The following is a 17,973-nucleotide window of genomic DNA, read 5'->3' on the forward strand; positions in this document are numbered from 1 at the left end:
TGCATTTGAGGTTTACAGGGAGGATCTCCATTTCCTCATCATCCTCTCATACCTTAACTCTGTGTGATACAGGTTCTGTCCCAGCCATTCTAGGAACAAAGCATTTGAAGCACAGGTTGGTTGTAAATAATTTATTTATTTACCTGATTTGAAATGTAACATAGGGTCAAATATAGAAAGCTGAAAAGCACAAAGAAAATGAAATATCCATACTCCTGTCAACTATTAGTAAATTTTTGCAGCTAATCTCTATTTATGTGTATCAATTACTACTTTTGTGTTCTTCTACAAGTCATACAGGTTTACTTATAGCTTTACAAATAAATCGTGTTCAGTCTTAATTTTCCAGCATTGTTTGCAAGATTGTTTCAACAGAAAAGTTCTCCCCCTTATGCACGTCACCTAACCAATTCTTACTCATCCCAACTCTAATGACATACATCGCTTCCATGAATATGGCAATTAATGCACCCTTGTCCTTACCTTTTATATGTATGTGTATTTCATCTTCAATAAGACACTTAGTTGCTCAAGGGCAAGGGCTCCATAGAGTTGAGGCCCAATAAGCTAATGGTCCGGTGTTAATAATTTACCTTCCCAGGGGTGCCCTCCTGGGAACACGGAAGAGACTAATTGACTTTAGCATTTGGGAGAGCAATAGCCAAACCTTTCCTAATTCTGAAATCTATCAGGCCATGAGAAGCTTCAGTAGCATACACTCAACCACGGAAACCTCAACTATGATCCCGAGTTATGACTGACTAATGCTAAAGACTGAGAAAGGGCCCAGAAGTCCGGACAGTTTGGAGTGCCCCAGGTCCAAACTGGAGTCATGAGGGATGTGGGCCCCACGGTGACCCACCTCCTGGGCTCTAGGTTTCTATTTTCAGGTCGATGCGCTTGATTCTTTAATCCAGCTTTCCGGAAAAGGGACAATGATGACTGCGCCAGCCCTGATTTCTTTCCACCGTTCCTGCGTAGGGTGGTAACAGTTTGTTCACGAGGAGGCGGTGAACCAGCCACTTCCCGCAAGCCGCCAGAGCTCTCCTTTAGGTCTGCAGACGGAGGAGTCAGAGACAGTCAGGGACCGAGCGGGAGTCTCAAAGCTGCCCGCGCACACACTGGTTAGACCCAAGCCAGGGCCACGCCCCGCCTGTCCGGGGGCCCCGCCTTGCATCCCGCCCATTGGCCTCGCCAGGCCTACACTTCCGTCCCTGGTGCAGCTCAGGCCACGCCCACCTGCGTGACCGCGCTTGACGCTTTGTGAGACTGGGGATTGTTGCGTCTGGTAACTGAAGTCAGATCTCTGCTGGGCTGGTCTCACGTTTCCCGCTGATCTCCCCGAAAATGATAGCGGCTTACGTATCGCACACAGCATCTCCCGGCCGCCCCGAGAGTCCCCTTTTTACTTGGTGCTTCGTTGGGATGATTTTCGTGGCCTTAGTTCTCCTGCTACCCATATTCTCCGGTAGGAGCCTGGAGAGAGTGTGCGTCCTGGCTGCGAACTAGAGCGGGTTGGGAAGCAGGCCGACTGGAACCGAGTGTGTGGGGAGCTTTGCTTTTTGTCTCGGGTCGGAGTCGCGGTGCTGGGTCCACCCGGGGTCATAAGGGGTTGGGATAGAAGGCGTGGCCACAGTGTCCCCGGGTCATGCCGTTCGGGGATCTAGGGGAGCGGGGACCACATAGTGCCTGAGGAGTAGGCTTGCTTGGTGGTGCGCACTGTGAAGTGGGGGTTGGTGGGCGCAGCTGGGGCTTACCAAGGGCCAAGCTGGGTCACTAGCAAAAGCTTGCAGGGTGTTTCTGGGACTGACTGCCATTTGGGGACAGGAGTGCTGACCTGGTGCTGCTGGTAACGGCTTGCTCTTGAGCGCCCAGGTGCCTGGGGATGTTACTAGGCTGTTGCTGTGCCTGTGGGGACGATTTCCCCTATGTTCTCTGGGCGGGGAGATACTTTGCAAGTGGGGTGTTTGTGCCCGGCTGGACTGGGCTGGGGGAGCCTGCGCAGGGTGTTCCCTGGTGTGTGCTCTGTAGAACTGGCCACCCAGTGCTGCCAAGTGTGGGACAAGTAAGCTACTGCTTGCTTTGTGTGCGGCTGGGAAGCTCATGTTGTGCATGTAGCAGTCAGGTCAGAGAAGGCGCTGGCCCCACCTTTAGTCCCCCTTTAGTGATGGAGGCTGTGTCTTAGGATCCTGGATGCAGCAGAACCCACCACCCCTGAGCCGCATGTGGTGATGCCAGTGATACTGGCAGCAGCAAGGCACCAACAACCACAGAGGCATAAGAATTGATAAGGTGGCCACTGAGCAACACCTCCGAAAGAGGCAGTGGAGGGTGAAAAGTGCCCACTTAACAACTCTTGCCAGAGGCAGCACAGGTAAGAGAAACCAAAGGCTTGTGCTATAGTGCCACCTGCTGGAAAACAAAAGAAAGACCTCTAATTTCTAACGTTGAATTATTAGAATCAAATAGGTAGGTGTTCACTACTTCAGAGGCACCGGCAGAGGAACCATGAAGCATCATTAAGCACCATCAAGCACCAAGAAGAACCACACTAACACTGTACCACAAAAAGAAAATGACAACTCCTAGAAACCAAACTTAAAGTCCCAGAATATTGTGATCTAACTCATAGAGGATTTAAAATAGCTGTCATGAAGAAACTCAGTGAGCCATAAGAAAACTCAGAAAGGCAGTTCAATGAACTCAGGAATAAAATTGATGAACAGAAGGAATACTTAACCAAACGGATTAAAACTCTAAAAAAGCCGAATTTAAGTTCTGGAGGTGAAGAACTCAATAAATGAGTTGAAGAATGCCTTAGAAAGCATGGAGATAGAGGAGACCATATAGAAGAGAGAATTAGTGAGCTCAAAGATAGAAATCTAAAATGATACAAGTAGGAGAGGAAAGAGAAATAAGATATTTTTAAAAATGAGAAAATTCTACGAAAGCTTTCCAACTTTCTTAGGTACAGCAACATTAGGGTCATGGGTATCCCAGAACAGAGGGATAGTGGGGGCAGAGAATTTACTTAAAGAAACAATAACAGAATTTCCCAAAACTAGGAAGGAACTGGATATAGAATTTCATGAAGCTAAGAGAACACCTAATTACCTCAAGAAAAAGGACCTTCTCCAAGATACATATTAAAATTGTCAAAAGTCAGTGACAAAGAGTTTTAAAAGAAGCCAGGGAAAAAGGATGGTAGCCTATAAAAGAACCCCCATTAGGCTACTAGCAGGTTTCTCAGCAGAAAGTCTTCAGGACAGTAAGGAGTGGAATGGAATTCTCAAAAATACTGAAAGATAAAAACTGTCACCCAAGAATACTCTATCCAGAAAAGTTATCATTCTGATATGAAGGAAAAATAAAAATTTTCCCAGACAAACAAAAGCTGAGGGAGTTCATCAACACTAGACCTACTTACAAGAAATGCTAAAAGGAGCTCTTCTAACAAAACATTTAAAATATTGGTTGGCACAGGGCTTCCCTGGTGGCGCAGTGGTTGAGAGTCCGCCTGCCGATGCAGGGGATGCGAGTTCATGACCCGGTCTGGGAAGATCCCACGTGCCGCGGAGCAGCTGGGCCCGTGAGCCATGGCTGCTGAGCCTGTGCGTCCGGAGCCTGTGCTCTGCAACGGGAGAGGCCACAACAGTGAGAGGCCCGCGTACCGCAAAAAGAAAGAAAGAAAAAATATATATATATCATATATATTATATTATGATATATATTAATATATAATAAATATAATATGTTATATATTATATTAATATATAATAATATATTTATTATATTGATATGCTAATATATTATATTATATGTATAATAATATATTATATGTATAATATATATTAATATTATATAATATATATATGTGGCTGTATACAAAATGGAAAGTTACTCAGCCATAAAAAAAATAATGAAATCTTGCCATTAGCAACATCATGAATGGAACTATAGGATATTATGCTAAGTGAAATAAGTCAAACAGAGAAAGACAATGTATGATTTCACTTCTATGTGCGTCTACAAAAGTAAAACATAAACAAACTTAAATAAACAGAAATAGAGTCATAGAGAACAAACAGTTTGTTTCGGGGGGGCGGGAGGTAGGAGAGAAATAGGTGAGAGAGATTAAGAGGTATAAACTTTCAGTTACAAAATAAATGAGTCACAGGTATAAAATGTGCAGTGTGGGGAATACAGTCAAATTATGTAATATCTTTGTATGGTGACAAATTGTAACTACACTTTGTGATGATCATTTTGAAACGTATGGAAATATCAAATCACTGTGTTGTGTAACAGGAAATAGCATAGTGTTGTAGGTCAATTATACTTTAAAAACAAACCTATAGAAAAAGAGATTAGATTTGTGGTCATCAGAGATGGAGGGTGAGGAAATGGAGAATTAGATGAAGGTAGACATAAAGTACAAGCTTCCAGTTAAAAGATAAATAAGTACTAGGTGTGTAGTGTACAACATGATAAATATAATTAGCAATCTGTCCCTTATATATAACAGCAGTCAAGAGAGTATATCCTGAGTTCTCATCACAAGGAAAACATTTTTTAAATTATTTATTTAATTTTGTATCTGTATAAGGTGATGAGTGTTCACCAAACCTATTGTGGTAATCATTTCATGATGTATGTAAGTCAAATCACTATGCTGTACAACTTAAACTTATACAGTGCTGTATGTCGATTATATCTCAATGAAACTGGATTTTTTTTTTTTTTCTTTTGCGGTACGCGGGCCTCTCACTGTTGTGGCCTCTCCCGTTGCGGAGCACAGGCTCCGGACGCGCAGGCTCAGCGGCCACGGCTCACGGGCGTAGCCGCTCCGCGGCATGTGAGATCCTCCCGGACCGGGGCACGAACCCGTGTTCCCTGCATCGGCAGGTGGACTCTTAACCACTGCGCCACCAGGGAAGCCCTGGAATTTTTTTTAAAAAAGTACCTGCCTAGAGCCTCGGTCGTAAGTATCGTGTCAGTATTCCTCTGGTGGCAATGTGGAAATGAACTGAATGAAAGGTGGAGAGACCGGTAAGGAGACCTACTCAGAAACTTATATATGGCTTATAAATGAGTGGGAATTGAGAAATAAAATTGATAGGTTAGATGCAAGAGTCTGCCTTTGAGAAAGGAAAGAAAGTTTTAAAATAGGTAACACGAATGACCCCTGTCATGGCAGACCCACCTCTGAGCATTCAAACTCCTCGGTATATATTTTTATTGTCTTTCTGCCTCATTTCACCTAGTTACCATCATACTTTTATACATATTAACGTTCCAAGGAAGTAAGTTAACCATGTAGAGGGGTGAATTCAAAGTACCTTATCTGGCATTTTCCGTAAACATGAAGACTTTCTCCCAAGCCTGTGCCTAGGCCTACCTACAAAGAAAGGCAAACTGAGAGAAAGTAAAAAATAATAATGTATTATTTCTGAAGACAATGTATTGCTTGGCATTTAGTATTCTTCCTTTGCAACTGATGTTCCTTTACATCTGCAATCCAGTTTCATCTTCCCCACCAACTAGAACTGTGTTTACGCGGCACATTTTCCAAGTCTGATAAAAAGATGTTCAGTGTTGTAGGATACAGATGTTCTTGCTTACAAGCATTGTACCAGCCTTTTAAAAAGTTAATTTGTACAAGCATGGACATTAGTTTCAATAAATTTTTGTTTTGATATTCATTTAAAAAATAGTTTGTATAGACAGTGAGAGAGGGGGTGGGATGGTCAGGTTTCATTGAGGTTCCACTTTTGGTCAGAGATCATGATTTTCAGAAGGTACCACCTGGTCAAGGATGTGGGTGTGTGCTTGACTCAGAAAGTTACTTTTAATTTTTGCAAGCAGGTAAAGAGTGCTTGCGTAATTTTTGTTAAGTGTACAGAAAGTGAACAGTTCTCTTCGTCCATAGTAGAGACTATTTCATTTTCCTGAAACTCATCTGGAAAATTGGGGAATTTTCTGAATTCAGCCTGTCATATTATATAATGGCATCTATTGTTAAAGTATAGCATTGCAGCCTAATAATAATTATATTGTAAAATATCTAGAAAAAACTTAGTCAAAATACTATTTTTCTGAAGCTGGGAATGTTTAGTTTGAAAATCTTCACAGGAAAAAAGACTTCAGTAATCTGAGTAAGAGAAGAAATTCTATGATTAAAAACATATGATATTGGACCTGATTATTACAGTGTATAGAGCTTGTAATCAACTGGTTGCCAAAGCAAACATTCTAAACTGCACATAGTTGAAAGCATGTCTTTCATGATGCATGCTAGTGGGAAGAAATAATTCAAGTTAGTTGAATGGATTAAACCATTCAATTGACATTTCCATATGGAGCACTGTATGTGAGAGTCATATCAGGAATTCTTTCTTCATGATACCCTTTCGAGATAGTTACTGAAATTGAATGCATAAGACAAAGGACACTTGTATAATTTAATTATGGGCATGCTGTTAACTTGATTATTTTCTTGGTTCCAGGAAATTCTAGAATGATGTTATACATTTGTATGTAGAATGGAGTTATATAGCATTTCTAGCCCAATTTTTTCCTATTGTAAAATGAAAATGTATGGCTCAGAGTGTTCAGTAAATTTAATGTTATTAATAAAATTCAACTCTATAAAAACCTTTAAACAATGTTTTTAATAACTACATCTTTTTGTTTGCCTTTTACTTTTGTTTTGTTGTGGGCAGTTGATTGAGGAGCATTCATATATCAAGATCAGCATAGAGGAAATTTTGAAAACATTTTGCCAGTAGGTGGATATCAGGACATGGTGTAAATGAAATGTTGGACAGAGCATCAAGAGAGTTTAGAATTTAGAATATGATGTAAAAGGGGGGTAACATTTCACTTGTTTAGAGTTCTCTCTCTCTCTCTCTCTCTTTTTGTTTTACAATGTTGTGTTAGTCTCTGCTGTACAGCAAAGTGAAGTAGAGTTCCTTGTGCTATATGGCGGGTTCTCATTAGTTATCTATTTTACACATATTAGTGTATATATGTCAATCCCAATTTCCCAATTCATCCCAGCCCCCACTTCCCCCCTTGGTATCCATACTTTTGTTCTCTACATTGGTGTCTCTATTTCTGCATTGCAAACCGGTTCATCTGTACCATTTTTTTCTAGAATCCACATATATGCGTTAATATATGATATTTGTTTTTCTGTTTCTGACTTACTTCACTCTGTATGACAGTCTCTAGGTCCATCCACGTCTCTACAAATGACCCAATTTCATTCCTTTATATGGCTGAGTAATATTCCATTGTATGTATGTACCACATCTTTTATTTTTTATTTATTTATTTAAAAAAATTTTTTTAACATCTTTCTTAGAGTATAATTGCTTTACAGTGATGTGTCAGTTTCTGCTTTATAACAAAGTGAATCAGTTATACATATACATATGTCTCCATATCTCTTCCCTCTTGTATCTCCCTCCCTCCCACCCTCCCTATCCCACCCCTCTAGGTGGTCACAAAGCACTGAGCTGATCTCCCTGTGCTATGCGGCTGCTTCCCACTAGCTATCTGTTTTACGTTTGGTAGTGTATATATGTCCATGTCACTTTCTCACTTTGTCCCAGCTTACCCTTCCCCCTCCCCGTATCCTCAAGTCCATTCTCTAGTAGGTCTGCATCTTTATTCCCGTCTTGCCCCTAGGTTCTTCTGACCATTTTCTTTTTTTTTTTTTTTAGATTCCATATATATGTGTTAGCATATGGTATTTGTTTTTCTCTTTCTGACTTACTTCAGTCTGTATGAGAGTCTCTAGGTCCATCCACCTCACTACAAATAACTCAGTTTCATTCCCTTTTATGGCTGAGTAATATTCCATTGTATATATGTGCCACATCTTCTTTATCCATTCATCTGTTGATGGACACTTAGGTTACTTCCATGTCCTGGCTATTGTAAATAGAGCTGCAATGAACATTTTGTACCACATCTTCTTTATCCATTTATCTGTCAATGGACAGTTAGGTTGTTTCCATGACCGGGCTATTGAATATAGTGCTGCAATGAACATTGGGGTGCATGTGTCTTCTTGAATTATGGTATTCTCTGGGTATATGCAGTAGTGGGATTGGTGGGTCATATGGTAATTCTATTTTTAGTTTTTTAAGGAACCTCCATACTGTTCTCCATAGTGGCTGTATCAATTTACATTCCCACCAACAGTGCAAGAGGGTTCCCTTTTCTCCACACCCTCTCCAGCATTTATTGTTTGTAGATTTTTTGATGATGGCCATTCTGACTGGTGTGAGGTGATACCTCATTGTAGTTTTGATTTGCATTTCTCTAATGATTAGTGATGTTGAGCATCCTTTCATGTGTTTGTTGACAATCCGTATATCTTCTTTGGAGAAATGCCTATCTAACTCTTCTGACCATTTTTGGATTGGATTGTTTGTTTTTTTGATATTGAGCTGCATGAGCTACTTGTATATTTTGGAGATTAACCCTTTGTCAGTTGCTTTGTTTGCAAATATTTTCTCCCATTCTGAGGGTTGTCTTTTCATCTTGTTTATGGTTTCCTTTGCTGTGCAAAAGATTTTAAGTTTCATTAGGTCCCATTTGTTTATTTTTATTTTTATTTCCATTTCTCTAGGAGGTGGGTCAAAAAGGATCTTGCTGTGATTTATGTCATAGAGTGTTCTGCCTATGTTTTCCTCTAAGAGTTTGGTAGTGTCTGGTCTTACATTTAGGTCTTTAATCCATTTTGAGTTTATTTTTGTGTATGGTGTTAGGGAGTGTTCTAATTTCATTCTTTTACATGTAGCTGTCCAGTTTTCCCAGCATCAGTTATTGAAGAGGCTGTCTTTTCTCCATTGTATATTCTTGCCTCCTTCTTCTCATTGTAGTTTTGATTTGCATTCCTCTAATAATTAGTGATATTGAGCAACTTTTCATGTGCTTCTTGGCCATCTGTATGTCTTCTTTGGAGAATGTCTATTTAGGTCTTCTGCTCATTTTTGGATTCATTTTTTTGTTTTTTTAATATTGAGCTGCATGAGCTGTTTGTATATTTTGGAGATCAATCCTTTGTTGATTGGTTTGCAAATATTTTCTCCCATTCTGAGGGTTGTCTTTTCGTCTTGCTTATGGTTTCCTTTGCTGTGCAAAAGCTTTTAAGTTTCATTAGGTCCCATTTGTTTATTTTTGTTTTTATTTCCATTACTCTAGGAGGTGGGTCAAAAAAGATGTAACTGTGATTTTTGTCAAAGAGTGTTCTTCCTATGTTTTCCTCTAAGAGTTTTATAGTGTCTGGCCTTACATTTAGGTCTTTAATCCATTTTGAGGTTTTTTGTGTGTGTGTGCTGTTAGGGAGCATTCTAATTTTATTATTTTACATGTAGAGTTCTCTCAATGTGAAGACTGAGATCCAGGGAGTAAGAAAGAAAAGATTCCTCAAGTATCAAAATAGGTCTATCTCCCTTCTCCTTAGGTCCTTAACCTTATAGGAGATGCCTCTGCATTATTTTAGCCCTGTAGGACTTTACTTTATTTGTCTCCATTATAGTATTGAATTTTCTATCAGATTTATAAGATTTTCAAGTGCACAGACAATTAAAAGGAAGAGAACTTGCTGAAGCAGGAATGACATTTCCTAGGGAATAACCCCCACAAACAAAGGCCAGAAGTAAAAAATTCTAAAAGCATAACAACATAGCAGCTTTACTGTCAGGATATATTGTATAAACAACCCAACGGCTACTACAGGGAACTTCTAAGGGAATGCATGATCCAGTAATCAGTGAAGGGAGATTAAATTATGTTTACAGTAATGTCCAAGAAACCAATTTTTTATGTAAGCCTATTCAAAGTAATAAAATTTAGTAATTAAAGGGCGTCCATTTATTTATAAAATGCTCAATTCACTAATATGAAACAAATAAAAGGAAGTCATATTTTTAAATATTTTAATCCGTATTTATTTTTATCTATGAAATCCACAATGCTTATTTGATATTTACCTCTTACCATAGCATTTCTTGAGCACCCAGTGTGTAGAGAGTGTAGTACAAAAAGAAGGCATATGATCCCAGCCCTCTATGACCTTGCATTCTGAGAGGAAACTGAGCCTGAAGTGACAAGTGCTTGTGTTTCAAACTGCAGAAGAGTAATCTGAGCAGAGTGCTATATACTATAGAAAAGAGGAGAGGTGAGTTTTGGATTTGGAAAGAAGTGGGGAAGGATACATACATATAAATATATTTTAAAACCAAAAGCACTGTTATCTCTTCAATTTAGTGTTGAATGAAAGTTCACCTTATTTCTCAACAAACCAAAAGCTAATAGATTGTTATTTAAAGTAAGCAAGGAACATCCTTTGCTACTACTACCACTTGGGTAAAAGCATGGGACAGTCATTTAAAATCTTGCCAAGAATCTATTTATTCCGTATTACTTACCTGATGTCAGGCCACAGTCCCTGGCTGATGAAGGAGATAAAGTACTTTATTTTCATGTTCTTATTCTCTCCGACTTAGATGCCTGTGGTGATCCACCGAGATTTGAAACTATGAGGCTCCAGCATGCCCCAAAACCCAATTATAGTCCTGGGGAAACTATACACTATAAATGTCGCCTAGGTTTCCAGCCCATGGCTCCTCCTCTTCCCACCTCTGCTGTTTGTCAGGATGATAATACATGGTCACCTCTCCAGGAGGCCTGTACAAGTAAGTAAACAAAAAAAAATTGTTTTATGTTTCTGGAAATTTTCACACATTTTAGCATGCATATTCCACTAGTGCGATGATGGTTTTCTCATGTGAATATAGGTTTTAGATTGCAATGCATTTTTTCAGGCTTTGAGAAATCCCCAAGGAATCTTTTTCTTGGCAATTGGTTGCCTGGGTAAATATGAATCATATTTGGCCATATAATAAGGAAAAAATAACAAATGAACAATAAGATTCCCATGAATTCTAACAAGAAATGTAGAATTTTGAATTTGATTTAAGTCTATTTTTGAAATTGGTATAAACCAACATATTTGAATATTTTCTTTTAGGAAAATTGTGTCCTAATCTAGGAGATCCTGTAAATGGCCAAGTTAACTATGTAAATGGAAGTACTATGTTTGGTTCACAAGCTCACTATGTTTGTAATGAGGGGTAAGTAAGATACTCCTTAGAGGAAATTAGGTTAAATGTTACTAATTCCATTTTTGTTTTGCTCCTCTTCTTAAGCATTCCTATAAATTTGATTTCATTTTGCTTTCTATGTGACAAGTTGTACTTATAGCCAAGCAACTCTTGTTTTTATGAAGACTTAAAAGATGTATAATTAGAAAGAAGTTTAAATTGAAGCAAAGTAAAACTGTGTAACTTACTATATGTAATAATAAGCCTATTGTATGTATTTAAGATGTAGTAATCATGGTAACTTTATTCTTGAAAATAAAGAGTACCCTGTTTAAAATTGTCAGTTCTCAGAGTTTAAGTAGGGCTTATGGAAATAGGAGGTAGAATTGCCAACCAAAGTTACTCATCTTGAGATAATCTGTAGTTTTACAAGATCCAAATTGATCTGCCTAACCTGGACGATAATGTTGATCATGATCTCTTAGTTAGAAAAACTTATTTTTAAGACTGCTGCAAGGGAGTGAAGCATCTCAAAAAGAGGTACTGAGCCTTTAATAATAACTTTTGTTCTACAGAGCTCCTTTAAAAGTATATATTGGGGATACTGGGCATTTATTTTAAAATATGAATTTATAGGGTAAATATAATACACTGTGGAAATGCAATGGGTTTTCTTAATATTAACTTTAATCATATTTTGCTGAATTCATTTAATAGTTCTAATATTTTTTTGTATGGGTGGAATATTTAGGGTGTTATACATATACAATCGTATCATCTGCAAACAAGGATAAGTTTACTTCTTTCTTTCCAATTTGGATGCCTTTTATTTATTTTTCTTGCTTAATTGCTCTGCCTAGAACTTCCAGTACTATATTGAATTGAAATGGTAAAAGTGAGCCTCCTTGCCTTTTCTCATCTTAGAGGAAAATCTTTCATATTTTCTCCATTGAGTATGATGTTTGCATTGTGTTTTTCATGTATGGCATTTATTATCTTGAGGCAGTTTCCATCCGCTCCTTGTTTGTTGAGTATTTTTTATCATGAAAGATGTTGAATTTTTCAAATGCTTTTTCTTCTCCAATTGAGATGATCATGTGGCTTTTTCCCTTCATTCTGTTGACATGGCATATTACATTGATTGATTTTCATGTGTTGAGCCATCCTAGCATTCTAGGAATAATTTCCATTTGGTCATGGTTTTCAATCCTTTTTATATGCTGATGAATTGTTTGCTAGTATAATGTTGAGGATTTTTGCATCAGTGTTTATAAAGGATATTGTTCTGTAGCTTCCTTTCTTGTAATGTCTTTATCTAGCTTTGGTGTCATGGTTACACTGGTCTCATAGCGTAAGTTCAGAAGACTTCCTTCCTCTTCAATTTTTTGGAAAAGGTTGAGAAGGATTGGTATTACTTCTCTTTTAAATGTTTGGCAGAATTAACAAGTGAAAACATCAGGTCTAGGACTCTCCTTTATTGGGAGATTTTTGACTACTGATTCAATCTCCTTAGTAGTCAGTCAATTCAGATATTCTATATTTTTAATAATTAAGTCTTGGTAGGTTTTGTGTTTATAGGAATTTGTCCATTATATCTAGGCTATCCATTTGTTGGCATAAAATTATTCATAGAACTCTCATAATATTCTTTTTCCTGTAGAACTAAGTGATAATATCCCCACTTTCATTTCTGATTTTAGTAATTTGGATCTTTCTTTTTTCTTAGTCCATCTAGCTAAGGGTTTGTTAATTTTCTTGCTCCTTTTTTTTAAAATTAATTTTTATTGGAGTATAGTTGCTTCACAATGTTGTGTTAGTTTCTGCTATACGCAAAGTGAATCAGCTATACGTATACATATATCCCCTCTTTGCATTTCCTTCCCATTTAGGTCACCATGGAGCATTGAGTAGAGTTCGCTGTTCTATACAGTAGGTCCTCACTAGTTATCTATTTTATACATAGTAGCGTATATATGTCAATCCCAATCTGCAATTCACCACACCCCCTCCCCGGCTCTTGCTCTTTTTGAAAACGAACTTTTGGTTTCATTGATGTTCTCTATGAATTTCTCTTCTCTATTTTTTATCTCTGCTTTAATCTTTATTACTTACTTACTTCTGCTAGTTTTGGGTTTAGTTCTTCTTTCTCTAGATCCTTAAGTTGTAACATTAGGTTGTTTATTTTAGAGCTCTCTTCTAACTTCTAATGGAAGAATAATTTACCTACAAATTAAATTAGTTCCAAGTGCATCACATAGGGATTTGATATTCCCATACATTTCAAGATAATTACCATGGTAAGTCTAGTTACCATCCTCACCATACAAAGTTATTACAATTTATTGACTATTTTCTCCATGCTGTACATTTCATCCTTGTAACATTTCTTTTGTAACTGGAGGTTTGTACCTCTTAATCTCCTTCACCTATTTCACTTCTCCTCCCTCTGGCAACCACCTTTTTGTTCTCTGTAACTGGAGTCTGTTTCTGTTTTGTTATGTTTCTTCATTTGCTTTATGTTTAAATTGCACATATAGGTGAAATCATGCAATATTTGTATTTCTCTGTCTGACTTATCTCACTTAGCATAATACTCTCTAGGCCCATCCACATTGTTGCTAATGGCATGATTTCCCTGTTTTCATGGCTGAATTCTATTCCATTTTTTTGTGTGTGTACATACATACATCTAATTTGACAACTTAAAACTTCATATATACATGAATTCATATATACATGAAATTCATATATTAATTAGGTATATATTTAATACAGTCATTCTATTTAAGGGCAGATAGTTTGCTACCATATCTTGGCTATTTTCAATAATGCTGCAATGAACATAGGGGTGCATATACTTTTTCGAATTAATGATTTTCTTATCTTCATAAAAATACTCAGAAGTGGAATTGATGGATCATATCGTAGTTATATTTTTATCTTCTTGAGGAGCCTCCACACTGTTTTCCAAAATGGCTATACCAATTTACATGACGTTCCTTTTTCTCCACTTCCTCACCAACACTTGTTATTTGTTTTCTTTTGATCACAGCCATTCTGATAAGTGTGGGGTGATTACTCATCATGCTTTTGATTTGCATTTCCTTGATGATTAGATGTTAAGCATCTTTTTATATGTCTAGTGGCCACCTGTATGTCTTCCTTGGAAAAATGTCTGTTCAAGTCCTCTGCCCATTTTTAATTTTTTTAAAATTTTGAGTTGTATGAGTTCTTTGTGTATTTTGAGTATTAACATTCTATCAGATAAAACATTTGCAAATATCTTCTCACATTTCATTTTGTTGATAGTTTTCTTTGCTGTGTGAACAGTGTTTAGTTTGATGTAGTTCCATTTGTTTATTTTTTGTTTTTGTTTCCCTTACAGAGGGGACAGATCTGAAAAAATATTTTTAAGACTGATATCAAAGAGCATACTAGCTATGCTTTCTTCTAGAAGTTTTATGGTTTCAGGTCCTACATTTAAGTCTTTAATCCATTTTTACTTTATTTTTGTATGTGGTTTGAGAAAGTAGTCTAGTTTGATTCTTTTGCATGTATCCATTTTTCCCAACACCATTTATTCAAGAGACTGTCTTTCCCCCATTGCATATTCTTGTCTCCTTTGCCATAGATTAATTGACCATATAAGCATGGGTATATTTCTGGTCAATCTATTCTGTTTCATTAATCCATGTGTCTGTTTATGTATCACATTGTTTTGGTTACCGTAGCTTTGTAGTACACTTTGAAATAAGGGGATGTGATAACTCCAGCTTTGTTGTTCCTCAAGATTGTTTGGTTATATGGGGTCTATTGTGTTTCCATAAAAATTTTAGAATTATTTGTTCTAGTTCTGTGAAAAATGCCTTGGTATTTTGATAGGGATTGCATTGAACCTGAAGATTGTCTTGCGGAATATGGTTGTTTTAACAATATTAACTCTTCCAATCCATGAGCATGGTATATCTTTCCATTTTCTTCTGTCACCTTCAATTTCTTTCATTGCGTCTTACAGTTTTCCAAGTAGAGGTCTTTTACCTCCTTGGTTAAGTTTATTCCTAGGTACTTTATTCTTTTGATGCAGTCACAAATGGGATTGTTTTATTAATTTATCTGACTGCTAGTTTGTTTTTAGTGTATAGAAACACAACAGACTTCTGTACATTAACTTTTTCTTTTTTAATCTATTTTGAATTTCAAATAACATCCTACAGCTTGGCTTGGGTTGTTATTCTTTTTTTTTAATTAATTAATTTATTTATTTATGGCTGTGTTGGGTCTTCGTTTCTGTGCGAGGGCTTTCTCTAGTTGTGGCAAGTGGGGGCCACTCTTTTTTGTGTGTGTGTGTGTGGTATGCGGGCCTCTCACTGTTGCGGCCTCTCCCATTGCGGAGCACAAGCTCCGGACGCGCAGGCTCAGCGGCCATGGCTCACGGGCCCAGCCGCTCTGCGGCATGTGGGATCTTCCCAGACCAGGGCTCAAACCCGTGTCCCCTGCATTGGCAGGCAGATTCTCAACCACTGTGCCACCAGGGAAGCCCTGTACATTAACTTTTTATCCTTCAACTTTACTTAATTGATTATTTAGTTCTAATAGTTTTTGGTGGCATCGTTAGGATTTTCTGTATATAGTAGCAAATCATCAGCAGACAGTAACAGTTTTACTTCCTCCTTTCCAATTTGGATTCCTAACATGTATTTTTCTTGTTTGATGCCTGTGGCTAGGGCTTCCAATACCATGTTGAATAAAAGTGGTGAGAGTGGGCATCCTTGTCCTGTTCCTGATCTCAGAGGAAATGCTTTCTGCTTGTTACCACTGAGTATGTTATTTGTGGGCTTGTCATATATGGCCTATATTATATTGAGGTATGTTCCCTCTATATGCACTATGTTGAGAGGTTTTTTTAATCATAAATGGATGTTAAATTTGTTAAAAAGCTTTCTGCATCTGTGAGATAATCTATGATTTTTATTCTTCAATGTGTTAATGTGTTATATCACACTGATTGATGATATTGAACCATCCATACATCCCTGAGATAAATCCCACTTGATCATGGTGTATGATCCTTTTAAAGTAGTTTTGAATTTGTTTGCTAATATTTTATTAAGCATTTTTGCAGCTATGTTCATCAAGGATATTAGTCTATAATTTTCTTTTGTTGTGGTGTCTTTGTCTAGTTTTAGTATCAGGGTGATCCTGGCCTTTTAGAATGCATTCGAAAGTGTTCCTTCCATTTATATTTTTTGAAATAGCTTGAGAAGGATAGGTGTTAACATTTTTAATGAGGTATAATTGATTTACAATATTATATTAGTTTCAGGTGTACAACGTAGTGATTCAAAACTTTTATAGATTATAATCCATTTATAGTTATCATAAAATATTGGCAATATTCCCTGTGCTATACAATGTATTTTGAGAAAGATAAGTATCAACTCTTCTCTAAATGTTTGCTAGAACTCACCTGTGTGACTTTAGTTTGTTGAGAGTTTTTGTATTAGTGAGTTAATTTCATTACTGGTAATTGGTCAGTTAATATTTTCTATTTCTTCCTTGTTCAGTCTTAGGAGATTGTGCATTTTTAGGAATTTGTGCATTTCTTCTGGGTTGTTCATTTTATTGCCATATAGTTGTTCATAGTAAACTTTTATCATCATTTGTGTTTCTGTGGTGTTGGTTGTATGTTCTTCATTTTGATTTCTGATTTTATTGATTTAGGCCCTCTTTTTTTCTTGATGAGTCTGGTTATAACTTGTTTATCTTTCAAAGTATCAGGTCTTCATTTCACTGATCTTTTCTAATTTTTTTTCTCTCCATTTCATTTATTTCTGCCTTGATCTTTATGATTTCTTTCCTTCTACTAGCTTTGGGTTTTGTTTGTTCTTCTTTTCCTACTTCCTTTAGGTGTAAGGTTAGGTTGTTTAATAGAGATTTTTCTTGTTTCCTGAGGTAAGTTTATATTGTTATAAACTACCCTCTTAGAACTGCTTTTGCTGCATCCCATAGATTTTGGATCATTGTGTTTTCATTTTCATTTGCAGTGTTTTTTTTTTTTAATTCTTCTTTGATTACATCAGTGATCCATTGGTTATTTAGTAGCATAACATTTAACCTTCACATGTTACTGTTAATACTTGACTTCTAGTCTCATGTCTTTGTGGTCAGAAAACATGCTTGATATGATTTCAATTTTCTTAAATTCACCAAGGCTTGTTTTGTGGCCTAGAATGTGATCTATCTTGGAGGAAGTTCCATGTGCCTTTGAAAAAAATGTATAATACATTATTCTGCTTTGGATGTAATGTTCCACACATATCTATTATGTCCATCCAATCTAATGTATCATTTAAAGCCAGTGTTTCCTTATTGATTTCCTGTCTGTATGATCTGTCCATTGATGTAAGTGGGGTGTTAAAGTCCCCTACTATTATTGTGTTGCTGTTAATTTCTCCCTTTATATCCGTTAAATTTTCCTTATATATTTAGGTGGTCGTATATTGGGTGCATATATATTTAAAATTGCTATATCTTCTTCTTGGACTGATCCCTTGATCTTTATGTAGTGTACTTCTTTGCCTCTTTGTTTTAGCGGTCTTTGTTTTAAATTATTTTGTCTGATATAAGTATTTGTATCCTGGCTTTCTTTTGATTTCCATTTACCTAATTCTCTGTGTTTATTTCTATATACTAGCTAGTTCAGTTATGTTTCTCAATATTGGAGAAGTGGTCTTATATAGGAAATGTCTTACATGGCCCAGCAACATATTCCCCTCTGTTTACTATACCTATATGCTCTAGTGTTGTTCCTTATGTGGGTTGCATAGGCTCTTTTGTTGTGGCAGGGTCAACT

General features: G+C 37.0%; 1 protein-coding gene across 1 annotated transcript in view; it reads left to right on the forward strand.

The window, feature by feature from the left end:
• Positions 1 to 1,347: 1,347 nt before the first annotated feature.
• The window catches only part of LOC114897830 (membrane cofactor protein-like), a 39,669-nt gene continuing 23,043 nt past the window's right edge, over positions 1,348 to 17,973 (forward strand). Inside the window, exons 1-3 of the mRNA XM_029226900.1 lie at positions 1,348 to 1,468; positions 10,524 to 10,712; positions 11,048 to 11,150. Coding sequence (XP_029082733.1) covers positions 1,348 to 1,468; positions 10,524 to 10,712; positions 11,048 to 11,150 — 413 coding nt within the window. The remainder of the gene's footprint in view (positions 1,469 to 10,523; positions 10,713 to 11,047; positions 11,151 to 17,973) is intronic.

Source organism: Monodon monoceros, unplaced genomic scaffold, assembly GCF_005190385.1.
Source record: "Monodon monoceros isolate NGI ecotype Baffin Bay Population unplaced genomic scaffold, NGI_Narwhal_1 Super_Scaffold_18, whole genome shotgun sequence".
Classification (NCBI taxonomy): domain Eukaryota; kingdom Metazoa; phylum Chordata; class Mammalia; order Artiodactyla; family Monodontidae; genus Monodon; species Monodon monoceros.